The following is a 25,604-nucleotide window of genomic DNA, read 5'->3' on the forward strand; positions in this document are numbered from 1 at the left end:
GGCCAATATATTACAAAACTGCGTGTAAAGGGCGTATCCTTCCAGCTCTGAGGTCCTTGATGGATTCAAAGGACACAGTAGACTCTTCCGCTTACGAGGACATGCGTCACGTCTGGACCGGTTGAGAAATGGCGGAGTTATAACAATTGTATACTTAGTCCTTAACGTCCTTGATGTGAAATTGATTGCAAACGATCGGGGGGACTATCCTGATCACGAAAAGGTGTGGCATACCTTTATCGGTCGACTAATAGCCGAGATATCGCGTAACAACAAAAATACTGGTTTTCTCTTCCTGACGCTATATCTCGGCCAAATAGGGGTAGATCCTTGAAGGGCCAACTTTTTCAGGATTGTGAGAATCCAGACTGTCGATTACTATCCAAAAAATAGACATCTGAGGAATACTGGTTTTCGCAAAAATCATGATGTAACCATCATCGTTTTTGCGAAAACCAGTATTTGCCGAATGTCCTTTTTTCGGATGCCATTCGATGGAAAGGACTCTCCTGATTACAAAAAGACATGTTACGCCCAGATCTGCTCCTATTTGGCCGAGATATGGCTGGATTACCAAAAAACCAGTATTTTAAAATTAGGGCAGCCAAAAGTTTGGGACGCTATATCTCGGCCAATTGAGCTCGGATCGGGGCAGGACTTACCTTTCCAGAATCGTTAGGATCCAGACTGTCCATCGGCTGTAGTCTTAATCCGATCAGATGGAGGCGTGGCCCGCCCTGATTAAACTAAAAATGGCGAAGCAATAAAGGATTTTTAGCGGTTCCAAAGCAATATCCTTATTTTCCTTGATGTCAAACGATAAGGAACATTTTCCCGATCACGAGAAGGCGTGGCACGCCCAGATCGGACAGGAAATGGCAGAGTTATACGCATTTAAAAAAACGCTATAAATTGCTGCCAGTTTCGTATCGGCCAGCTTTTGACATGATGTAAAAAAGAAAAACCAGCTACCTTCTGCTGATTGCTGTTCGCCTGGTACTCGGTCTGAAAATTTTCTGGTTTTCGGCCATTTGAGCCTAGCAATTTAAAAAGTTAGTTCCAGCATTTGCCGTATGTGATAATGGGGCCGCCACTGTGCGAATGAAAATTTCAGACCGAGTACCAGGCGAACATTTTATGGAGTCATTATCAAGGATCAAGGACAAATAGTCATACATTTAAATTTGTCCGCTAATTGTGGACCTATCTGGGATCGGAAAAATATCCTTCTAGCCCATATCAAGGATCCTTGGTGAATAAAAACACAAATCATTTCAAAAACTTGTAAAATCGTTTGTTTATTTTACGCTTAAGTCATAGATTGTAGGCACTATTTGCTGCACTGCGTCAATTGCCGCTGGCTGCCAAACTCTCGTATAAAAATCTGCCCAATTCGCATTTTGTACAATTCATGCAGCCGAACAATTTGTTAAAGTTCTTTGTTAAAATAAAAGACCGAATTAAATAAATTCATATCACGGGCAGCAGCAGGAACGGTTAGGAGCCATGCAGATTGGGATGCTGGCCACTTGAGTTCTGTAGGGCTTTTGCCACCTCCTCCTGCAACGTGCTAGGCGGCTCCGACACAATGTCCGTGTGCATCGATAGGTACTTCAATTTGTTCGTAACAGCTAATAGAGGAATAAATATGATATCAGTTAATTCCTTGGCCAGAGCTAGAGATTTGGTGATGTGCTTACCGGGTCGCAGATCAATAAGTGAGCAGTGCTGATCCACCCAGAGAAAGGCGGTGCGACGCAGCTCATCCAGACTGGCACTCGAGACGGTTGAGGTGTATGAGGCAAGCAGCGGCTCCAAAATGAGACCCAGCTGTAAAGGAAAGTGAATATTTGAATAGGTATTCAAATGCGTGGCTATGCCATCTACTTACGATCCAGAACTTCCAATCGTTCATCGTATTGTATCGCACATATATCTCGTATAGCTGACGAACATGCTCTGTGCCCTGCCGGGTCACAGGCGCTCCATTTGCAGGCAGAATCGAGTGGAGGTGCCTGTAGGGAGCCCAAACGACTATAGAGTAACAATTCACATGAAAACCAATATGCTTCTTACGTTAGGGAGTTGTTCAGCTCGTCTCTCTCCGTTCGCATCGCCTCGATCTTGTCCTTGAGGATATTGCGCTCTTGCCGCAGCTGCTTTATGTGGTCCGCTCCCTTCTGCAGCATAGCCGCTTTACTCAGCTTGGCATTGGGGTTCTGCTGCAGCTGTGGTATGAGCGCATGCAGCGTGTCGAAGCCATTCTTGATGTTATAGCGTCGCTTCTGCTCTGCATGGATGTGACCAGCACGCCGCTGCGTGTCCCTTGGCTGATACTTTGCCGATGGCGAGAGCGGGGAGCCCTGCGACTCGTGAAACGGCGAGTCCGGCGACAGACTCAGGTTGCTAGATCCGCCAAAACTGTGCATTTTACCGAGGCCGCCCGGTGGACTATGCTGGGCGGGATGTGCTGTTATGACCATGGGCAAGGAGGCGGACTTCTTTGGTGAGTGTTGCTGTGCTGGCACGGGCACTGACAATGGCGTTGAGACGGCAGCATAAAGAGCCGGCGACACGTTGATGCTGTTGTTGCTGGTCGTGGCTATGGCACTGCCGGAAGAAGAACTTGACTGTTGCGAGCTGTTTGCCACCGCTGACTGCAGGCGTGTATCTAAGGGTAAACCGCATTAGCAAATGGTAGGGATCTACTTTTGGTTGGGGGCCACTTACTCGATGTCAGGAGCTGTGCCAGAGTGCTGTTGAGCATTGGATCGCTGGTGGCTTGCTGCATTTGCTGTGTAACGAGCAGATTGCTGCAACTGTGGGCGCTGGCAGGCGAGCTACCCGCTCCTGCTCCTGCAGCAGCCACTACCGACTGCTGGTGCATCGAGTTGCTGCGCACACGGGACTTTCCCTTCGCATGATATTTGGGCACGGCAAAGGGCTGTTCGTGCTGGACTGCGTGCTGCTGGCTGCGGGCATCGTGCAGCTTGTTCAGCGATACATTCAATGGCAGGCTATTGGAGCGATGAATCTCCTTGGGCAAGACGGTGTTGGGAGTCACCCAAGTGGCGGTGCTGACAGCAGGAGGTTGTTGCTGCTGCTGCTGCTGTTGTTGTTGCTGCTGTTGCTGCTGCTGCTGCTGCTGTTGGTGCTGTTGTTGCAACAAACTGGCCACAGTGGATTGCTGCTGCTGTTGGTTGTTGTTCACCTGCTGTTGGCGCGTCAGCTGCATAAGCTGTTGAGTGCTCAGACCCAAAGGTAGCGACTGCTGCTGATGCATTTGCTGCTGCTGCTCCTGTTGCAGATATCCCTGCTGTTGCTGCTGCTGCTGCTGCTGTTGTGGCAGTCGTGGTACATTGAGAAATGTCCCTGTCGAGGCTGACTTCTTGAACTGCGGATAGGGCTTGTAGCCGATGGAGTTGTAGCCGCCGACGCCATCATTCAGCAATGACAGCACATCCGCCTGCAGGGGTTCCACCTTGACGCTGAGCTGCTGCTGATGCGCCTGCTGCTGGTAGTTATCCGTGTAGCTGCTCAGGAAACTTTGATTGTTGAAAGTGTTTGTCTGTTGCGTGGGAAAATGTTGCTGCTGTTGTTGCTGCTGCTGCTGTTGTTGTTGCTGTTGTTGCTGCTGTTGCACTGCCTGAAATGTGGCCGCTTGCAACACAACACCTGCGCCCAGATGCTGCTGGTTCTTCTGCTGCTCGGCCAGCATCTGCTGATAGATTGTGGTCTGATGGAGCGTCGGCTGTGCCTTGTCATAGTTGTGCGGCTCCCTGCGGAACGGACGCTGTGTGCTCTTGGCCACACGTCCATTGATCACACACCGATTGCTGCCATCGTTGTTGCTGCTGACGACACCAAAGTGCTTGCCACCATGCACCAATCGACCACCGGACACGGAGCCAGAATTGTCGCCCATCAACTGCGAGTCGTTGACAGACTGCTGTTGCGCCTGTCGCGACACCGTAAAGCGCTGCTCCAGCTCATTGTAGGACATCGTATTGATGGGGGTATTCAGCTCCAGCATATTGGCATCCACGTTGCCTCCGCCGCCGCTACCACTGCCGTCCATCAGGCTGACGTTCGTGTAGAGGGTGTGCGGTGCACCCACAATCGCTGGCAGGCAGTAGTCATCGTTCTTGAGCATCTCCGCATCGGTTCCCTCCTCCGGAACGGGTGGCAGGCGTGTGGTGGGTAGCAGATCTGAGTAAAAAGATGAGTTTTAGATAGCGTACATAGCGTGCACTTATAGCAGCAGAGACTCACCTGAGAAGGTAATGTCGATGTCATCTAAATTCGGTTGCAAGGGCCCCAAACTGGGTTGAATAAAGTCCGCAATGCCTGCCCCACGTGCTGCACAAAAAATAGATCAATTAGCTTTAATTTATTCCACTATTTATGGGGTGCAGAATGTCTTACCAATTTCTCTTGAATCTGGAAAGGGAAATGGTACATTTATGGCCGAGAACAAGGTGTCCGTTGTCCAGTCGTCTGGCATCAAGTTCCTATCGTTCAGCGGTGACCATTCCAGAAAGTCCAATTCGCTCTTCTGCAAAAGAAAGGAAAGGAGAGAGCGAGAGGCGAGCCATTAGCTGATGTTTCAGCAGAGATATTTTACATGGTTACTTTAATTTTATTAATTGCTGTCAATGTTCCAGTCAGCCAGTCAGTCAGTTAGTTTGATGTGCGACACCTTGTGAAACACCACGAAGATGCGGGACGCGTTGCACGACCTGCTGTTGTATCAGCGGCGCCTGGGCATTACGACCATTGCTCGAAATGGAAATGGAAATTGCTACAAACTGAGACCCAACTGGATCACTTTCTTGCTGTTCTGGCTGCTGCAATTGGTCATGGTGTTCACCGGCAGTGTGTTCATCATCGCTTGGGAGCACAACTTCGAGATCACGCACACGGGAGCGGCCAACCACTTTGCTCATATAACCGAAGTCCTGGAACCGCTTTCCATATCGTGGCTGCTCCTGTGGATGCGAATAAAAGAGGATCGTTTGGTGCGGCTTCTAAATCGACTCCAGGAAATGGCCAGCGAGTGCCACACAGTGGTCACTGTACCACAGTGGCTCTTCCGCCTTTGGTGGTCTTTCAGCCTGTGCATCGTCTTGGATTCATTGTTGTATGCCGCCACATTTACGGGCTTTGACTGGCTCAATCTGATGCCTTTGTGGACATTCTTCCTGCGGCACACGTACTACAACTATCTGATCACCTTCTTTACGGCCCTAATCTATGTAATGGAACAGCTATTGAGGTCGCACCGCTATCGTATTGAGCGTTCGTTGCGTTCTGCCAATCGAAAGGAGCTCGCTCGCAGCCTCTCCGCGATCGATGAGATTCTTCTGCTCTGCCAACTGGACATGAACTACATCTTTGGTTGCTCCCTGGCCGTGCATATGCTCTACACTATCTTGAGTATGGCCTCCATTGGCTACATATTCTCCTTGGCGTTGTATGAGCTGTGGAAAATCGTTTCATTTCTGATGTTCTCAATTCCAACAATGTTCTACGCCGCAATGCCCGCATTTAGCACTCGATTGCAGGTGGAGGTGAGTGCATAAACAACGCCCTTTCTTTCGTTTCTTTTCTTTTCTTGTAATCTGATGGCTCAAGTCGCTCAATACACGCACAAAGGACTTTCCTTATCTATCAAAACCTTTTAACTGCAATTGCAATTGCAATTGCAATTGCTGTCCATACGTTAGACAGTCGATTGTCGGTTGCTTTGCCATGCAGACAAAGCTGCAGGACCTTGTGGCCATTCTGCGCCTTATGGGGCTCACAAATCTCCGCTGGGACAAGCGACTGGACAGCTTTATAGCCACTACCAGCTGGACTTTCCGTGTGATTCGCTGTCTGATACAGGGTTTGCTCATTTGGACCATTTGCATTGTGTGTGACAAATGGCGGCATCCAGATGGATCGATTGAGAGCCTCACAGATGAGTATTTCGGCAGTCTCATGGAGCTGGCAGAGGCTGTCACCGTTCTGCTGCAGTTCCAGTGGATGATTGCGATGCAGGACACGCAAATGAGCCACCTAATGGAGCTGCAACGACTGTCCCAGGCTCTTGATTCCTGTTCCCCGATCATACCCACGTGGCTGCCCATCTCCTGGCTAGTTGTCCTTGTGTTCAGCGTGATGCCCAGCCTCTATCTACAATTTGTGTGGTGTCCGGTGCTGGAACAGTTCACCGTTCTACCCCTGGCCACATATTTCATCTATAAAGTGATCTGTAACTATGTGAAAACCTTCTACTTGGCTCTCGTACATCGAATGATTCGCATTTTGCGATCCAGTCGTAAGACACTCCTCAAACAAAGCCCCAACAGCCTCAGAAGAACCATCTCCCAACACATGAGGATCCATGATGACATCCTGCTGCTGTGTGAACGCGATCTGAGTGTCGTCTATGGGGTACCCTTTTGCTTGTACACAATTTACGACATCTTCGAGGGTACTCTGATACTGTATCTTCTGCGGACAAATGAACTTCCAGGCTCAATCTGTGTGATCTTTGTGAATTGCTTTTTGTTTATTGTGTTCTCTGCGTCTGTGCCATTTTGGTATAATAAATTAAGCGAAGAGGTGAGTAAAACCTTTAAACTTTAGCCCATAAACCATTTGGATTTGTTCGTTAACCTTTAAGCAGACACTGTTAAGCCTATCGAAAAGATTTACCAAATATTTGCACCATTTAATGCCCTGCCGATAAAAGTTCTGCCTACCTTTGATACTCCTCAAGCTGTTAGACTACTCTTTATCAGTAAATGGCGCCGTAAAGCGTTTATAATTCCATTTGGCAATCAAAACACTGAGTAATTCCTATAGACATTTGACTAGAACTCAGTTTTAGTCGATATGCCCTTCACATATTGTGTCAAAAGACCAAGAAAATCTCATTAACTGAAGCACCAAACATACACATAGCTGATAGAAATCTCTTGGGTTTTTGTTTAATTGGAATTGGAATTTCAATTAGGGCATTGCCATCAATGAGGCCTGTTCTGGCTTCATCCTTCGGCATATTATTTAGTTCTTTGTTTGAGTTACGGCCTAAAGCACGCGTTAAAATGGTGCAGAAGCTCCTACTCACCTTTCTGCACTATCAACGCTACTTGGGGCTCACGGACCTCGATTACTGCGATGCGGGGCGCGGCTATTGGCTGCATGCCACTTGGTATTCCTATGCCACACAGTTCCTGGTGGCAGGAACGCTAATAGCCGCTCTGGTGGCAGCGCTATCGGAGCCCATGTACTACATAGATACGTCGACGTCGACGGGCAACATATTCGATAATGCCGTGATAATGACTGCCTCCGTGACGCAGCTTCTGGCCAATCTCTGGTTCCGTTCGCAGCAGCAGACACAAGTGGCGCTACTGCAGCGTTTGTGCAAAATTAAGGAGCATCTACGGGTGGACACAGAGGCCCTCGCCTCGCCGCGATGGCTGTACCGCCTGTGGGTCGGCACTTGGTTCTTCTATGGCTACATGGTGGGTGATTTTGCGGCCTCCTTTTGGCTGGCAAACCCAAAGCTCAGCCATGCCTTGACCCTGCTGGGCTTCGGCTTTCGTGTGATGTCCGCCAATTTCCAATTCACTTGCTACAGCGGCATGGTGTGTGTCCTGCAGCGTTTGCTGCGCGCCCAGGCGGATGAACTGAAGAGTCTGTTGGCTTCTGCAGAGCCCATCTCTTTGGAGGCACTCGGCCGCAGCTTGCGCATCCACGATGAGCTGCTGATGCTCTGCCAAAGGGAGGTTGTGCAGGTCTACGGCGGAGTGCTGCTGTTCCTCTTTCTATACCAAGTGATGCAATGTGTTTTGATATTTTATGTCAGCACTTTGGAGGGCAAATTTTACCTCCAGTTGATATTGACAATGATCGGTTGGCTCTCGCCCATGCTACTGTACCTCATCCTGCCATTGATGGTCAACGATGTGAGCAATCAGGTGAGTCCCCACACCCCACCCCCCTGGCGATGCCCATTCTTCGATGTGACAACAAAAACTCTTTTGTTAATGAGAAATTCAGACAGATAGATAGCACAGATAGCACCCCCTGGTACATTAAGTAATTGCCATACTGATGTGCGATTCCCAAGGGGGAAGCTTACCCTTTCAGCGTGGACTTTTCGCTTGCACGACTTGCTGGGTGGAATTTTCAGTCCTTCGGTTCAAGCAGAGCATCAAACACAATGAAAGTCCTAAATTTTCTGCATTATCAACGCTATTTGGGTCTCTCAGACTTGGCCTATTCCACATACCAACGGAGATATACGCTGCATGCCACCTGCCTGTCCTGTGTGTTGCAGTTCTGTGTGGCAGGGATTTTTGTGTCTGCCCTGGTGGCCGCATTGGGAGACTCCTTCAACTACATAGAAACGGACTCGTTGACCGGGAAATATCTATGATTATATAGTGATACTGACTGTTTCGGTTACCCAACTGCTCGCTAATCTGTGGTTCCGTGCACAGCAACAGGCCCAAGTGAATCTCCTGCGGCGCCTGTCCAAAGTGATGAGGCACCTCAAAGTGGACACGCTTGCCCTGTGGCAGCCGCGCTGGTTGTACCACGTGTGGGTGGCGGTAAGCCTTTGGTATGTCTTCATGATTGGGACATTTGGCTCCCAACTTTGGCTCTCCGGCATGAAGCTCTCCCACATACTGACCATAGTGGCGTTCGGTCTGCGTCTGCTCTGTGCCAATTTCCAATTCACTTTGTACTGCGGCATGGTGTGTGTTCTGCAGCGACTGCTCTCTGCTCAGGCGCAACTTCTACAGGATATCCTGGCGCACCAATCCACCATCTCTCTGGATGCACTTGGCCGCAGCTTGAGGCTCCACGATGAGATCTTACTGCTGTCCCAAAGTGACTTCGTGCAAGTCTATGGCGGCATGTTGTTGTTCCTCTTTCTATATCAGGTCATGAAATGTGTTTTGATACTCTACGTGAGCCACTTGGAGGGCTTTCGTTCGATGCAGGAAATGTCGAGGATTCTCTTTTGGATCGCGCCACTGCTCGTCTATCTCATCCTTCCGTTGATGATAAACGATGTGTCCAATCAGGTGAGTCCTTTGCGGGGGGGTTACGCTTGCTTGACAGTTCGGCAGGAAAATCAAAACAGTCCAAAGAAAACACAATTTAGGTAATGGTTTGTCCCTGGTTTCCTTCCACTCGTTCGACTTCATTCAGTCGTTACTTAGTCGTCATGGAGGACGCTACGCATGTGGAGCTTTGTGTGTATTATCGCATCTGTCGGTATTTGGGCATCTTCTGCATCGACTACAACATCTCAAAGAAAAGATTTCGCCTGCGTCGCAGCCTCATGTGCTATGTGGTGCACTTTGCGGTGCAGTCGTATCTCATTTTTTGCCTGGCCATAATGGTGCTCTACTGGAATCACGCCTTCAGGGACGAAATGACCCAAACCGGCAATCACTACGATCGTCTGGTGATGCTCTTGGCCTTGGGCATGCTCTTGGTGCAGAATGCCTGGCTCATATGGCTGCAGGCGCCCCACCTACGCATCGTTCGGCAGCTGGAGTTCTATCGCAGCAAGCACCTGCAACATCTGCGATTGCAGCTGCCCAAACGTCTCCTTTGGCTAATCGTCATCTCCAATATGCTCTACCTGTACAACTTTGTCAAGATCTGCATCTTTGAGTGGCTGTCGGATGCCACGCGCATGTTTGTGATCACAGCATTCGGATTTCCCATCCGTTATTTGGTCACCAGCTTCACGATGGGCACCTACTGCTGCATGGTCCATATGCTGCGGCATCTTCTGCTCGCAAATCAGTCGCAGATTTCCCTCATAATCGCACAGATGAAGGATCCCAAGCTGAGCTCCACAAATCTCCTCAGGCTTCGCGGCTGCCTGGACATGCACGATCGCTTGGTTCTGCTGTGCAACGTGGAGATCAGTCTGGTGTATGGCTTCATCGCCTGGCTATCCTGGATGTTTGCCTCGCTCGATGTCACCGGTGTCATATATCTGGCCATGGTGATGCCATCCATCAGATCTGCATTTATAAGGATAATCGGCTATGTGGTGTGGCTAATGCCCACATTGATGACCTGTGGCGCCGGCTTTATGAGCAATCGCGTGGCTCTACAGGTATGTTTTTCGCGTGAAAAAATAGTGCACACGACGTGTATATTGTTTTCGTGGATTGTCGAAGAAGAAATCGCTCAGAAATGTTAGCAATGGGAAGCAAGGAAATGCTCACCACTGCTCTAAAATGTAAGAGTGTCGTGCGTCATGCAGCAGAACCCCTCGGTCTCCTTTTGTGCCTGCGCAAAGAGGCTTTCTATGGAAGAGGCTTTCCTTAATTATTCACTGGATAAACATTTTACCGACCCTGAATGCGCACAAAGCTAATGGCAGCCCCTATCCCCGAACCAAATCTAGATCCATTTCTTTATTGATTATTTAGTGGGGCAGCAGGACATTCACTTACTGCTACCAGTTTGTGATGTGCCGTCATGTCCTACGGTGTCGAGTTGCGCGTTTATTTGTCCAGTCTCAAGTGCCTCGGTCTACTCTGCATTACCCATGAACCCCAACACAGGGAATTCAGAACACAGGCCTCGCGCTCTGATGAAACCCTTGCATTGGCCGGACTCGTAGCCTCGCAATGCATTGCTCTGATGGCCCTGGGCCATGTCATTGCCAAACCACGCGAGCACGAGCTCCCGTTCTACAGCACTGTGGGGAATATCTTTTATTTGATCAACTATGGATTCGCATGCCTGCTGGTGTCCCTGATTTACCTCTATTTTTACCTGAAACGTCGAAGCTTTTTGTCGCTGGTGTCGCTATTGCTCCACCATAACCGTGTGGATCTGGAGAACTGCCATGCCAGACAGTTCCTTCGATTATACATGCTATACGTGAGCCAGGTCCTGATCGCGGGCCTGCTGCAGATTATGTCAATGATTCGCAGTGACATCGAGCCATGGCACGCCTTTCTGCTGAGCTTTTTCCTGATCTACAGCTATCTGCTGACCGGATTGGTTATAGTCTTCTACAATTGTCTGGTGCGGATACTGGCCAGCATGGTGCATCTCTACAATCGAGACTTGACCACAGACGCACATCCGTGTACCCGCCATCGACCATCACGTGTCGCCTCCGTTTGCTGCAGCGGAGTCGCCTGCTGTGGGTCTGCCAATATCGTTTGAATTCTGACTTTGGACTTGTCCTAGTGCTAATTATGGCATTCCTGCTGGTCTCTGCACCAGCGGCACCATTCTTCATGATTACGATTGTCTTTGAGGTCGATGCGAGGAAGGAGGGAATGGATCATGTGTTGTATCCTCTGGCAGTCACACTCCTGTGGAACATACCCATTCTGACGGCCATCCTGATGACATTGCGCACTGATTTGGTTGGCAAAGAGGTGACTACTTCATTTACTTAATAGCATAAACATTCAATCCATTCCAATGAATCGAAACGAACTTGCGCCACGACTAAGCAAACAGTTCCCAAAGTGGTTTCCTGTCCATTTTAAAGGTTCAAGGTTGAGTGAGTGCACTCCTTTATTATTCATTCGATTCCTGGGGTTACTTATCGGGAACGTTCTTCCTTCAGTGACTTCTTCTTTTGTTGCCAGTTGATTGCCACACTTCCGTGATGATGCACTCGTTCGGGGAGCTGCGGATTCAGCTGCGTACCCTTCGCTTGCTCGGAGTCCTGAGATTCAACATCGACTACGACAAAGGTGTAGTCTCCGCGACGCCTGCGGAAGAGCGTGTGGCACGTTTCTATCTATGCGCAGTCCTGTCGATCCTCATTGGCATTCACACATACTGCGTCTGCATGCCAGAGCACTTTTTCATGCTCAACTACAATGCCACGGGAAATTGCTATGCATTGATCAACAGTCGGACGTGTAATGTGACCACAATCCTCATCTACACAATGCTCTACGTGAGACGCTGTCGCTATGCACGTCTGTTGGAGACGATGCTGCGCCTCAATCGTGTCTCCAGGGATCATCATTCATCCTCGAAGTTTGGCCTTCTGTACGGCATTCATCTGACGCTCTTTGTGCTCTGCATGATCAACTATTGCCATGGCTACTGGAGGGCACAACTCCCAACGACGATCATTCCCATCAATTTGTTCCAGTATGGTTTCTCCTACATGCTCATGGGACAGCTGGTGGTCCTGTTTGTCTGCTTTCAAAGGATAATTCACTCCAATTTGAGGTGCTTCCATCGAAAGTTGTTGGCGAGTCGTCAGCTGTCCAGCGAGTGCCGTGAGTTCTATGCGGATTTCCGTGATTATAATCAGATTATATGGCTCTGTCAAGGAGATATCAATGACTGCTTTGGTCTCCTCGTGCTGCCCATAACCGGATATGTGCTGCTGACAACCCCATCGGGTCCTTTCTATCTAATTTCAACGCTCTTTGAGGGCCGCTTTCCCAAGCCATGGCGCTTTGCTCTCATGCTGTTGACTTCTGCGTTCTGGAGTGTGCCTTGGGTGGCACTGCTGGTGCTCACGATGGGCATCACAAACGTCCAAAGGGAGGTGAGTAGATGCCCCCCTCCTTAACGAGGATTGCTAACTTGTATCTAACTAATTAGTTAATACAAAGCGTATAGACATTTGTTGTGGGGTAAAACCCAATTGAAGTGGCATATCCATTTACTTGATTACTTTAGTTTGCTGCGACATGTCTGTGTGTCGGGACCTGCGACTGTATCTCCGGTTCCTGAATTTCCTCGGCTTGATGTGCTGGCAGTTCGAAACGGAACGATGTCTGCTGCAAGCCTCGCCCGAATGTGAACGCTTTGCTCTGCTTTATACCGTCGTAATGCTCTCGGGCACAACGGCTGCCTTTTCGTTTGCGCATTTGCAGCCCCAACGCTTTCATTTAAAGATTTACAATCGCACTGGCAACTTCTATGAGACGGTCATCTTTCGCCTCTTCTGCGTTGTCCTGTGGCTGCTCTACCTGTGCCTCTACCTCAGGCGTCATCGGCATATGGCGCTGGTGCAGTCTCTGCTGACAATCAATCGGAAATTTGTGCTCGGTAGTGCGGATCGGCAGTTCCTCAACAACTTCATACTCTACGGCGCTCTGTCGGTTATCGCCTCTGTCAATTACCTCAATGGCTACAGTCGTTCGGGTGTGGATTCCATTGCCCTCGTATTGAGTGTGCTGGTCTACACGTATGGCTTCCTGGTACTCTGTCTGCTGCTCGTGTTCTTTGTGTGCCTCAAGCAGATCGTGACAGCAGGTTTGACCCACTGCAACGAGGAGCTGCGCCAAGGAATATCCTCTGACTCCATTGATGTGACACCTGTTTTATGTGGCAGACAGCAGCTACCTTCGCTCCGTGGCAGACAGCAGCTACCTTCACTCCGTGGCAGACAGCAGCTGCCTTCGCTCCGTGGCAGACAGGAGATTCTGGCATTGTCCGAGGGAGAACTCAACGAATGCTTCGGTCTGCTGCTGCTGCCCATTGTGGGTCTGGTGCTGCTCATCGCACCCTCGGGTCCATTCTATTTCATAAGCACCATACTGGAAAGCAAATTTGGCCCAGCCGAGTATCTGCTAATGGCCTTAACATCCATCTTCTGGGATGTGCCCTGGTTGATAATGCTGTTCCTAATGTTGCGCACAAATGGCATAACAGTGGAAGTGAGACTTAAAACTAAAGGATTTGCCTGTTAGCAGATATGCCATGAAATTGATGATATTTTCCAATTTCTTTCTTTCAGGCAAATAAAACGGCAAAGATATTGGCAAAGGTGCCCAGAACTGGAACTGGCTTGGATAGAATGGTAAAAACAAAGCGCAAATGATTAGCAATTAATGCTCCTCTAATAATTCTCCTCCTTTTCCCTGCGTAGATTGAAAAGTTTTTACTCAAAAACCTGCGACAGCAACCCATTCTAACAGCCTACGGATTTTTTGCTCTAGATAAGAGCACTTTGTTCAAGGTATACGCCCCTGCCTAGCATTAATCAAATATTATACCATACTATAATACTATATACAATTTCCTTCATTGTTTACAGCTCTTTACGGCAATATTCACGTACATGGTCATTCTGGTTCAGTTCAAGGAAATGGAGAACTCTACAAAATCAATCGACAAATTTTGATAACTTACCGAATCATAGGTTAAGCATCCCGTGGCTTTTGATCTATAGTTTTTGCGCCATTTTCTGTATTCAGCTTTGATAACGGCTGAATGACGTTTCCAGTATTTGCCTTCAAGCACAACGGTCTGTGTGTGTGTGTGTGTGTGTGATACATATAGAAAGAAGAAAAGACAGAAAGAAAGAAAGAAAGACAGATGTGTTGTTAATTTTTTAATCACAAGTAAATATTATACAGATGCATACAGAGTAGTGTGTGTGCACTAAACTTAATTACGATTAAAGCTAATCTGTCCCAGAGATAACCGCAGAGACACAAGGGAGAGAGAGAGGCAATAAATGCCATCCCCCACCACATACCTTGCACATTTCTAATGATTCCTGTTCCTATTCTGATTGATTCTAATTTCGATTGCGATGCTTGCAGCGGCGTGTACTTTGGCGAACTGATTTGTTTGCTCGAACCCAAACAGAGAATAAGCCACAAGCCCAAAAATTCTCCACCATGGAGAGCTTTCATTACGAACGTTTTTAGTTGTTGTTGTTAACTTTTCGCTAACTTGGCCAAATAAAAACAGCTTGTAAACCAAAGATAAGATAAATCTTTTACTGGCGCTACAGGTACAGGTACAGCGTAAAGTCACGCCCAGAGAGAGAGAGAGAGCTCTACGATAAGAAGGTACACACCCCAGAGAGCAGAAGCAGAGGCAAAGACAGAGGCAGAGGCAGGTGTACGGAGGTACAGGAGGCGCTGGCATGTTGCTCAACATCATCAAGTATCAAAGTACACAACGACGAGCGAAAAATCACAGCAATGGGAATTATTATTACTATAAAATGGGTGTGTTCGCGCGAGGCTTTGCCCCTCGATGAAGTCTTCTGAGTGCAGTAACCCACTCGAAACCGAAGCAGAGAAACGCTTGTGTTGATAAGCTAATTAGCAGATACTACAGACAATATAATACAGTTGTAAGGGGCTTGTGTGTGTTGCTGTTGGAATGCCTCTGCTAATTACACATAGGGAGGGGGACATCCATATACTCGTACAAGGAAATAGATACATTGCTGTATTGTTTGTCGTCTTGATCTATGAGGTAGATAAAGCTTTTAGTTGTCAAGGTATATCTGAAGGATGTGCACTAGAGCTGGTGCTAGCTCAAGAATAAAAATAAAGAGCAAGTAGTAATGCAAAGATTATTCTTTATCGTAGGTTTTTTTCTACTACTTAGAACTTTCTCGCGTATCGCGCGTCTTGCAGCAGCACTCCTCGATTGGTTTTTGTCTGGAATATTTGATTCAAATACTCTACATTGGTCTCAAATATTAGATCGCAATATGTAGATCGCTTCCCTGATATCATAACCATCATTAATTGAAAACTCCTAGCACTCAACAGCCAATCATCCACAGCTATAAATACCATACCCCCTAAATGCTGACGGGGATTCGGCACACGACTTTCGATGGTGATTTCTGATTTTGGGATCTCCTCATTTAGTTATCGCTCAAGCACTCCAGTAACCAACCACCAAATGCCACCCCCAGCGATGGTGGCCCAGGGAAGACATCACTCGGCCGATGCGTGTTCGTCGTACGATTGTCGTGCGCCATTGACTGGTGGAGAGATATGGGCAGAGATAGAGCTGGGACATGGGACCCCAATGTCAGCGGTCCGCCATCATATCATCCTACCATCATACATACATCCCCTGGGACCCTCTCTACAGCAGCAGCACGTGATAAGAATGGCGCGGTGCGGTATGGACTCGGGGATGTATTTTTAGCTATCGTTTAACCTATCGGCGGGACAGCCAATTTTATTTATAGTCTGAAATTCATTTAAGTACCCCACGAATGTACACGAGCACATTCATTGTACAGATTTCACTTATCGTTTTGGCTACTTTCGCTATACTCAACTCAAAAATTCGTTATTTGTTGCTGGATTTTTTTTGTTTGTTTTTTTGAGCTTGGTCAGTAGGTGCTAAAAAAGGGGAATGAGTAATGCAGAAAAAGATTGAGATATACATAAGCCCGTAATTTGAGCACAATCTTTTTCTTGATTACTCATTCCTCTGTTTTAATGGATATTATGATAAGGATGGGGCAGAAATAGAGCACTGTAGCATCCGAAAGCATCTCCAAAATCTACGTGTATCGCAAGAGAACAGTGGTTCCACGCGTAATGCGGCAATGCCTCTCGGGTACAGAAAAATATTGTGCCCTAATCCATAGTAAGAGCAAAACACTCTTTCTTATTGTGATAAAAAAAAAGACTCTTTTGTGCATTAAATAGAGCACTGTAGCAACCGAAAACATCTTGAAAGCCTACGGAACGCTACGCGTTATGCGGCAGCGCCCCTCGGTCGATTGGGAAACTTGAAGGAGGATTTATTGCATATTAATAAAAGTTATAAAATAACACTCTTTCCCACGGGTATGAAAGCCTTCAGAACACACTCTATAGACTGCATGGCTGTGGGACTCAAAGCAGTCGCAACGTTTTCTCTTTTCCACGATATTCCGGTGCTAAAACATCAGTTTATATATCCATAAAACACCATTAATTGAGGCAATAAACCACATTTCATATTCCAAAGTTCGTTTTTTCGTTAAGTATCGCTCCTTCTCTTTCTCCCTTTAAAATCACTATAGTTTTCCTGCTGCCAATTTATCTTATCGATTACCTGATATTCTGCGGACATGCCCTAACTGATTTTGTGGGCACCATGTACATCCACTCTCCACCTGTCCACAGATGTCACTATGACTATTACTTACTTGAGGATTACTATGTATGTCAACGTCCAGCGGCGATGCGAATTGACACACCGGTGTTCTGCGCTTTTGTATGACTGAAAAAAGGGGGAAAAAAAACACAGTTTAGTACGGGAGATATATAAAAAAAAAAAAATAAAATACAAATGTAACAAAAACATTGATAAGATTCTACTGGGAGATAGCGCATCGTCCCCCTCGGAGATGATGGCAGAAAGCCCTCAGCAACACGTGAGTATTACGCGAGTATTGCTCTGGTGCTTCTCGATCGAGTTTTTTTCCTCCATTTTTGGGGGAGGGAGCGATGTGACGTATCTCAGCATTTCACAACAGAGCAAACAGCAATTAAATCTATATCATTCACTAAGTTAAATCAACAAGATACAGTCAGAGACAGAGATACAGTCGCATTTTTAGTAGAAAAGATACAAAGAGCGAACGTCGAATGCTCTAAGTGTGGAGATACTTTCCTATAATTACAAGACATATTCGGCCATCTGGTAAAGGGGATACATATGTACATACGTATGTAATTAACCCCAACTAAGACATAATTATAGACAGTAGTTATAGTAGGTAAATATCATTTAGGCCTTTTTGTCTTTATTTTTATACCCCAAGCAAACATTGTGATAATATTTTATGTACATATTTATTTATTTTTAGATCTCTGCGAACAGATACCCTACAAAACCCAGAAATTTTTCCACAAAAGATAATGGTATTTCCTAAGCGTAGTGTCTAGAGTTCTTTGACGTCTCTGAGTGCAAGATTCATATTCATTTAACATAAAAAGCAATATCTTAGAGTGGCGCTTGTCAGATATGAAAGCCACACAAACATTAGGGGAAGAGATTAATTTTTTTGGCTATCAAAATCTTTTAAGAAGGTTGCAAATTAACCGTAGAATTAGTGTGGTGTGTGGAATCGTGTCAAGACATTTTAAATATAGTCACGATTAGTATGATGAAATTTAAGATAAGCCAATGGAAAACTGATGGAAACTAAAGGCAAATAATTCTACATTTGCGATAGACTTTTAAAGAAGGCAAATACTTTTTCAGAGTTGATATTAATTAAAATAAAACAATAAAAATTAAAAGGGCAATAAAATTAAAAAAAGGGCATATTTTTGTTGGTAAAATATCAAAAAATATAAAAGCTCCTGCTTTTGGAAAATTTCGAACTACGCCACAGAAAATCATTGGGCACCCCCCAATTAGGGTATTCCTAGTGCTATAAAGCGTACAGATTATGGGTTGACAATTATATAGAATCAAGTACTAAATGATATCTGTTGCTGGGATTGTTGTAGGTTGTTGTTTCTTATAAATAAACATAAAATTTTCCATTTGCCTTTGTTGTCGCTGTCGTTGTCGTTCCGTTGTCGTCGACATCTGGGGTTCGACGATAGAGATAATCGGACGCCCTCTCCTCAATTGTGGGCTGTAAAGCAGAGCTGTCCAGCTCTCACTCGCACTTTCAATGATGTAACGGAAAATTTTCAAAAATCAAATCAAGAATGATTTTGCTCTGTTTTTGAGAACTTGAAACTTTTGATACTGATATTTGTTAGGAATGTTTCTTGGTTTGCTGGGAATGTAGTATTGTACAGTAGAGGTGCTAATCAATGAGACACTTGAGAGCTTAGGGCACGGGGCGGCAGCGTTGGCAGCGCCGTCTGCGCCACACTTCAGACTGACTAACTGACTAAAGCGGGAAATACTTTGAAAGTATTGCCAGACCAGCGACCTGAGTGTGTGCTCCAGACATCAGCGCGGGAATCATATGTTTTTTGCTGATCCAAATCAAGCAGTGCGCCCGAATACGAACAGAATTCAAATGAAATGACTACAAAAACAAGAACGGGGGAATCATGGAAGAGAGACCAGACCAGACTTTGATAACGGGACCAAGGCCCTGATAACGCAATGGCGGTCGGGCGGTCGCCGCCTGGCAACCGTACTTGTACTTGGACAATAAATGGTGATGTCTGATGTCTGGTCTGGTCTGGGTAGTGGGGATTCTGTCATAAACCAGTTGACAACTCTTCTCTCCAGACAGCAACCAACAACAACAACAACAACAACAAAACTGTAATTAATCTGCCCTGTCCCTGTCTGACATCCATCGGCCCTCTGTATTGTGCGGGCTGGAACGAGAGAGAAATATAAAACGATCGCTTTGTGCTTTGAAAGCTTCCCTCTCTTAGGCTCACTCTCCTCTCCCACTCTCTGGTTAGCTTTGCCCTGCTTCGTTTCGCTCTCAACTGCTTTGTTTTTGTTTATTTTTTTTTTTTGGTTGCTGTTGTAACATTTGGCACGTGTGTCGTGGTTCTCAAGGAAACAAACATTAAAATGGTTTAGAATAATTTTGGAAAATTTTACCAATGTCGATTGCGGTCAAAGGGAGAAGGCCGCCCTCCCCCTTGTGGCCGTACAATGAAATATGAGGAAAACTTTTCCACGAGCCCTATCTCAAGAGCAGTCAGTAAGTAGGAAACAAAAATGTAATGGTTTGGAGATGGGAGCTCTTGATTCGATGGCGACAAATGTTCTTGACATGAACAGATATGTTGAAATAATCAAGTAAACTGGAATAGTATGGCACTTCGAAGAATCTTAAGAATCCATATTTTATTATTTAGCAATAGATGAATTCTCCCTCATTTATCCATTTCACACCATTTCCCCCATTCAAAATAAAAGTGTTTATTATTTATGGGTTAATTTTTTGCCATTTCTCCCCGCAAAAGCCCACACAAATTCGTTCCACAACCAAAATAAATTGCTTAACTTTTAGAGAATATTTAGAGAATAAAACTAAATATAGAACTCACATTGCATATGCCAGCAGCGCCAGATGACGTTGTTCAGACGTATTTTGTCCTTCCAACGGAGTCGCACACCCTTGAAGTGATTCCATTTGGGGGAAGTGAGTTTTTGACTGAAAAGGCGAAGAAAATAATTAGTAAGACTCTCAAAGAAAGTGAATAAACAATTGTTGATAGCCTTCCACAATAATCAAAATAGATAGAGCCACTTGAAAGATGAGGGCTAAACCGTATCAAAAAGTGGGTTAAATTACTCATACGACATGTGGTTGCATCGGAAAACAAAACAACGTTTTCTTTCTGTCTTTAATGTCTGTCTAAAAAATCAACAAAAAAATACTTCCTTTTTGTCTGAATAATCAGTTTACAATAAACAAATCGATTTGTTGATAAATAATAAAGAAAATTAAAAGATTGCAGTCTTTAAATAGATGCACCCCCTAACCCCTAGAGCGCTGTAATCTATGGGAAATCTATCTATATATAAATAATTCCGCATGTGTATGTATTTCCTGCAAAAAGTATCATAAATCCACTGCTATAGTCAAGTATTACCCCAAGCCCTTGGTTTTAGCCAGAGGAAAAACAATTAATGGATACATATCGATATCAATTGATGTAATAAACAACCTCTAATCAATGTGACACATATGCGAATGGTTGTTTATTATTAGGTTTTGCTGCGGCTGCTGATTCAACCATTGAGTAGGAATTAATAAACAAACATCAGCTGCAGTGGTTCTCTACCCCCAACAGCTATTAACCTTCATTCCCAACCATTCATTGTGGGGAGGGGGCAGCACCACTCCACTCTCTGATAATAGTATCTGTATCTATCTATCGGCACTATCTAATGACGTTGCTTCCTGTACGTTGTACGAGTACACATGATATAACATGAAACATTGGCACACATCCAGTTTTTGTGATGAGGGAAATTCCATTTCAATGTCTATGCTGCGTCATCAACCTGAAAACCGAATGATGAGCCGAATAATTCCCTCTTGTTTAGTCTGGTGCTGCTCTTTAAAGCATAAATCTTTGAACTTGTTTTATTTTTTGGTACTTAACTTTTGGGTTAATGAAATTGTAAATTTTGTTGTGTCTGGATCGAAAAACCAAACGAGTTTTCAAGCCACCAAAAAAAAAAAAACAGGCTGAGGAAAAGATCTGCCAAGATCTGGTTGCTCTATAGAAAATGTTAGGGACTTTAAAATGTTTGAAATTGTGCTCAATTAATATTTATATAAGTATTTTAAAGAATATTTTAAATTAAATAATTATCCTTAGTTTCAGATGGAATATTTTTATACTAAAAAAAAGAGCATCCCCTATTCTCTTTGAAATGATAAAGATATCTCTTCCATTGCTCATTCCTAACTCGTTTTTCTGATACCCCTAGCCATGAAATTCGCCCACAGACATATGTACGTACATATATACACGTATGTACATATGTATCCCACTCGTAGAACCACTATTATAGTAAGATATTTGTATATTTGGAGTTATTCCCGGGATTCGAACCACCAGTTGGGGGCACTTGGCGTGCTTCCCCATTTAGTAGAAATAAACCTGTTGCAAGCGTAACTTTAATTGAATCATTTAGCGTTTATGATATGGAATGCTTTGGACCACTATAATACTAATTAAGTTCTTCTACGCTTCCTCTAATCTGCTGCGCTTTTAGACCTTGATTCAATAATTCCTACGATTTTGCTAATCTATCGTATTGCGGAGGCCCGCTCCCGATGTTTTCCTCGAATAACTAACTATACTTGCAACCCGCGTATGTGTTTTACTTTTTTGCGCATTATCTAATGTATTACCCCACAGCGCAATTTGTTTCGAAATAAAACAAAAGTAAACCTGAATAAAAGTCCTGTGCAAATAAACGCTGGGACGCTGCTGATAAGAGACACCGCTCTAACGCCAATATTGCTACTATCTGCCTGATAACGAGTCGTAGGGCCCAATAAAGTACTCGTATGCCAAATGCCAGACAAAATAAAAAACAAACAAAATGCTAAAGAAACCCGGAATTTGGGATTGTGGCGGTACATTGGGGTTAAAAATAGATCAAACAGATGATGGAACGTACGATGTTTGAGGATGACTAAACGGCCTAATTGAAACCAGAAATATATTACGGTGTACCCAGACGTTTGGAATTTCAAATATGTTGGGAGATTTTGTATCGCCCAGACATAGAAATTCTATACCCATTCGGAACGATACACTATGCGAAGGAAAAGCTCCTCAGAGAACCAAATCAATTTCAAAAGATTTCTGTGTGTACAAAGGGAGTGGAAGATGTCTTTATGTAGAATCAAAAATGATTTATTTTCATTTAAGAATCTACTTTTTCCAAGGATTTATCTATATTTGGAGTTCCCCATTATTATTGATGATCTATCCATCGTACAATCCCATTCTACATCTTCCATATTTCCATAATTTAATTCATTCATTGAAGTTTCCACCTGCCAGTTCATAGCGGTTATGTGGCAAGAGTACATTGACTGCGACTCGAATCATTTTTGGTGTGAGTTCTGTTTCTGTTGCTGTATTACTTTGTTGTACGACGTATCTTTTTTGATATCGTATTATTGTGATATTACTCGTATTTTAGCAATTATTTCGTTGACGTTTGCAGAAATGGGAGAACTTCGAACCTGGGAAGACGACGGATCGACGGACAATCGCGATTAAGGCGAAGTTATGCCCAAAAGTAACCCGAGCAGTCACCGTAGCGTTGCTGTCGCGCGATTATGCGACCAGCGCTGTCCAAGCTTTTTATTTTGTGGTTTTTTTTTTGGCCAATTTTGTTATCACGCGGCTAACGCGTGAAACGAAACAGAGCGGGAAACTATATTTCGGGGTTGTAGCTTTTTTAATTTTTATTTTTGTATGCCCGTTGCACGTGTCTATTGTAGGTGGATTGAACTGGAGACGACTCACCTGTAGGCCAGATTCATGCACTTGAAGAGTTTGGTGAGTGAAGTTTCGATCTCCAGATGTGAGGTGATCATGCTCATGCTGTTCTCATCGCACTCCTGGTCCATGTCATTGAAGTGGTGGCCCACTATCTGGGGCACATAGAGCTGAACATCGCGACAGGTGTTGGCCGGTGAGCCGGGCTTATCCAAGCTGGGATCCTCTGGATCCAGCATCTTTACCTCGCCATCGTCTTCGAGATCATCTTGCGCATCCTCGGCCTCAAAGTGTGAGACCATAAACTGGCCCGAGTGGATAGATTCCCGTTCGGCGGCCGCCGTCAGATCCGCCGAAGTCGGGGAGCATCCCGTGGGTCCTGGCCCATATTGAAGGTGTGGAAACAGCGATTGTTGTTGCTGCTGTTGTTGTTGTTGCAAATGCAACTGTTGCTGCTGCTGCTGCTGTTGTTGCTGCAGCTGTTGCAGCTGATGCTGCTGCTGCTGCTGATGGGGAAACATTTGGTTTGTGCGTTGATAGCTCTCGTATTTATTCAGCATCATCTTCAGCAAAAAGTGCAAGAGGAGGGTATGGTATAGCCTTTCTCTTTTACTGTTTCTATAGTTTGTAGATGTTGAGGAACGGGTGCACTGTTGGGTTGCTCAATGTGGTACCTGTGTCCTGGCCACACTTTTTAACCAGTGTGGAACGTGTGGTACGTATCGGGGACTCCTCTATTGCTTGTGTTTGGGCACGCTTAATCGTTTTTTAATGTTTCTCATAGCAATTAACGGTTGTCGCTCGTTTTTTTGGGTATTTTCCATAGCTCTATAAATGGTTTGAGAGATGGTCAGAGATGGCATTAGATTGGTTTTTATTCGGGTTTATTCTATTAATATTCCCTGCGCATTTTCAGTTTTTATTTATTAGCACTTTTATTTATATTTGTTAGTTCTTGTTTTTACGGCTAATTAACGCTCTTTTTGGTTTGTAAACAATTTCTGATTAAACCTTTGTTTTGTTTGCTATTTTTACGCGTGCTTTTGATTGGCACTTTAGCACTTTTTTTAATTAGATGGGATATTTAACACTGTTTACATTTATTCCCTTTGCTATCGTATTATTTCCCTTCCAAACTTCTATCACTGCTTCAGCATCCTACTTGCACTGCTTACTTGTCTTCTCTCTCGCTTCCACGCTTCTATCACTGCTTTTCTATCTCCATCTCTGTTATACACGTTCTAATGGTAAACACGCCCCGCTTTTTGCCGTTATATGCGTCACAAAACACAATAATAACAATAATCATATACACACACGCACACACACTCACTATAAAGCTATCGAAGTGGTGGGGGGGGTAGAACGAACGTCAGTAGCCACCGCGCGGCAATTGCCGATAATGAAAAATTCTCAATTGCTTCTGTCTCTGCTGCTGCTGCTTGTGTTTCTCCGCAGAATAACTCTCCCGTCTCCCGTCAGCACGCGCCCAACGAATTTTAACAAATGAATCGCGTATGGAGCTGTTGCTGGAGCAATGGGGCTTTTCAATTTCACGAACGGAACTGATCGCGGCAGCGGCAGCGCAGCCAGAAAGAACCGTTTGAAGCTGCCTCTGGAAACCTGTGCGATTGCACACAATCAAAACATTGAACAGCTGACGCGCTTCCCTCTCGTTTCCACACGCGCGTCTTATCAGCATAGGAATGTGCTACCAGCGAGAGAACGAGTGCGAAAGAGCAGGCAGGCTGCATTTTGTGGACGCCAGCCCGTCGACAGCGGGCAGCACTAATACAAATGACCATAATAGAAATGTTTGCCCTTTCCCACCACCACTAAGTACACCTCTCTGAAATCGATTATGGGTATTTTATTTTCAGATCGATTCAAATCATTTGATATGACCTTGCCCCAGATGTTGTGCATTGCGTTTTTTTGGGGACACGGAGCTTTTTGTTTGGTTAACGTGCACTTTTGACCTCTGTCTCTGCCTCCGTTTTTCCTATTCACACACACACACACACACACGTAAAACGCGCGAACACACACATCGTTTTAAGGGGGCCAACATTTGGGGGCTCAACCGTACACACACAGACGACGAACACGCAATGACGCGGCGCACACGTTTCTCAATGAAGCCTTTACGTAGTTTAAATTGCAATTTAACACATATTTAATAAAATGCGAGGAGAGCCGTCGCCCTCCCACCAGGGTTGTCAAGTTTGTGGTTTTTTTATAAACAGCGCTGCAAGGTGTTAAAATTAATAAGGAAAACGCACTTGTGAGCTAGAGATAGCAGCGAATCATCGTGTGTTATTTAAGTCAGTAAAATCGCGGAGAATACATAAAACCTTGAGCTAAACAAGTGTTTAGATATGTTTTTCAATTTATTCCACATATTCTCTCAACTACTTAGTTGTTCGGCTGCACTTAAAATTGGATCGATATATCGCCTTAACTATCGATACGAGCCCACGAGGAGCGATACTGTTGACGATGTGCTCACACAAAATGAGTATTTAATCTGGTATATTAATTTACTTTTGAAAATGACCGCCAGACTCGTTTAGCGCTCTCAATTTGTTGTGGTTTTTCAAAATTTTCTCTCTTTTTTGAGGTTTTCGTGGTGACTTTCCCCTTTTCGTGGTGTGAGCCACATTTTTCATTGGTTGGTGCTGATTACACTACTCAACACAATTGAACTTTTTATTTAGGTTGTGAACCAAAATGACTTTTTCTGATAGATTTCGGGATTTACAATTTGTTTTAGTACTTGTAGTCTCTCCATAGATTTTAATGAACAATAATTTAAAAGACGCCCAACGTAGATTCATTGTTGCGTCGTTCCGTAAGATACATTTGATTTGAATGGGAAAATTTTCAGCAACATGGGGAAATGAATTAGCAGCA

The 25,604-nt window shown here is 45.1% G+C and overlaps 3 protein-coding genes across 7 annotated transcripts; 2 read left to right on the top strand and 1 right to left on the bottom strand.

Annotated features, from left to right (window-relative positions):
- Positions 1–1,272: 1,272 nt before the first annotated feature.
- LOC111076853 (homeotic protein female sterile) lies at positions 1,273–24,910 on the bottom strand. 5 transcript variants are annotated; one of them, XM_041592277.1, is made up of 13 exons: positions 24,781–24,910; positions 22,719–23,519; positions 19,764–19,870; positions 16,928–17,001; positions 14,158–14,274; positions 4,426–4,555; positions 4,273–4,359; positions 3,152–4,209; positions 2,731–3,115; positions 2,077–2,671; positions 1,892–2,015; positions 1,701–1,830; positions 1,273–1,631 (listed from the first exon to the last, which is right to left on the bottom strand). In XM_041592277.1, the coding sequence occupies exons 2-13, from the start codon at positions 23,252–23,254 to the stop codon at positions 1,498–1,500; spliced, it is 3,477 nt and encodes a 1,158-aa protein (XP_041448211.1). In that variant the 5' UTR covers positions 23,255–23,519; positions 24,781–24,910; the 3' UTR covers positions 1,273–1,497. The 5 variants fall into 5 exon arrangements, with proteins under 5 accessions (XP_041448211.1, XP_041448208.1, XP_041448210.1 ...); XM_041592274.1 differs by having other exon boundaries at positions 2,731–4,209; XM_041592276.1 differs by lacking the exon at positions 24,781–24,910 and adding an exon at positions 24,025–24,268 and having other exon boundaries at positions 2,731–4,209.
- LOC121403951 (gustatory and pheromone receptor 39a-like) lies at positions 11,587–12,589 on the top strand. The gene has a single exon (XM_041592396.1). It carries the CDS (start codon positions 11,663–11,665, stop codon positions 12,587–12,589), a length of 927 nt encoding a protein of 308 aa, XP_041448330.1. The 5' UTR covers positions 11,587–11,662.
- On the top strand, positions 12,711–14,726 carry LOC111076855 (gustatory and pheromone receptor 39a). Its single transcript, XM_041592279.1, has 4 exons — positions 12,711–13,682; positions 13,763–13,825; positions 13,895–13,984; positions 14,063–14,726. Exons 1-4 carry the CDS (start codon positions 12,711–12,713, stop codon positions 14,147–14,149), a joined length of 1,212 nt encoding a protein of 403 aa, XP_041448213.1. The 3' UTR covers positions 14,150–14,726.
- Positions 24,911–25,604: the final 694 nt, after the last annotated feature.

This window comes from Drosophila obscura, unplaced genomic scaffold (genome assembly GCF_018151105.1).
Source record: "Drosophila obscura isolate BZ-5 IFL unplaced genomic scaffold, ASM1815110v1 contig_179, whole genome shotgun sequence".
Taxonomy (NCBI): domain Eukaryota; kingdom Metazoa; phylum Arthropoda; class Insecta; order Diptera; family Drosophilidae; genus Drosophila; species Drosophila obscura.

Bases quoted from the DNA above. Each gene is read 5' to 3' on its own strand.
- LOC121403951 (XM_041592396.1), top strand. From the start codon at position 11,663: ATGATGCACTCGTTCGGGGAGCTGCGGATTCAGCTGCGTACCCTTCGC.
- LOC111076853 (XM_041592274.1), bottom strand. From the start codon at position 23,254: ATGATGCTGAATAAATACGAGAGCTATCAACGCACAAACCAAATGTTT. The intron at 19,871-22,718 runs GTGAGTCGTCTC...TCGCCTTTTCAG, and splicing joins TGCATGAATCTGGCCTACAG to TCAAAAACTCACTTCCCCCA. The intron at 1,831-1,891 runs GTAAGTAGATGG...TTTCCTTTACAG, and splicing joins ACGATTGGAAGTTCTGGATC to CTGGGTCTCATTTTGGAGCC.
- LOC111076855 (XM_041592279.1), top strand. From the start codon at position 12,711: ATGTCTGTGTGTCGGGACCTGCGACTGTATCTCCGGTTCCTGAATTTC. The intron at 13,826-13,894 runs GTAAAAACAAAG...TTCCCTGCGTAG, and splicing joins GAACTGGCTTGGATAGAATG to ATTGAAAAGTTTTTACTCAA. The intron at 13,985-14,062 runs GTATACGCCCCT...CATTGTTTACAG, and splicing joins ATAAGAGCACTTTGTTCAAG to CTCTTTACGGCAATATTCAC.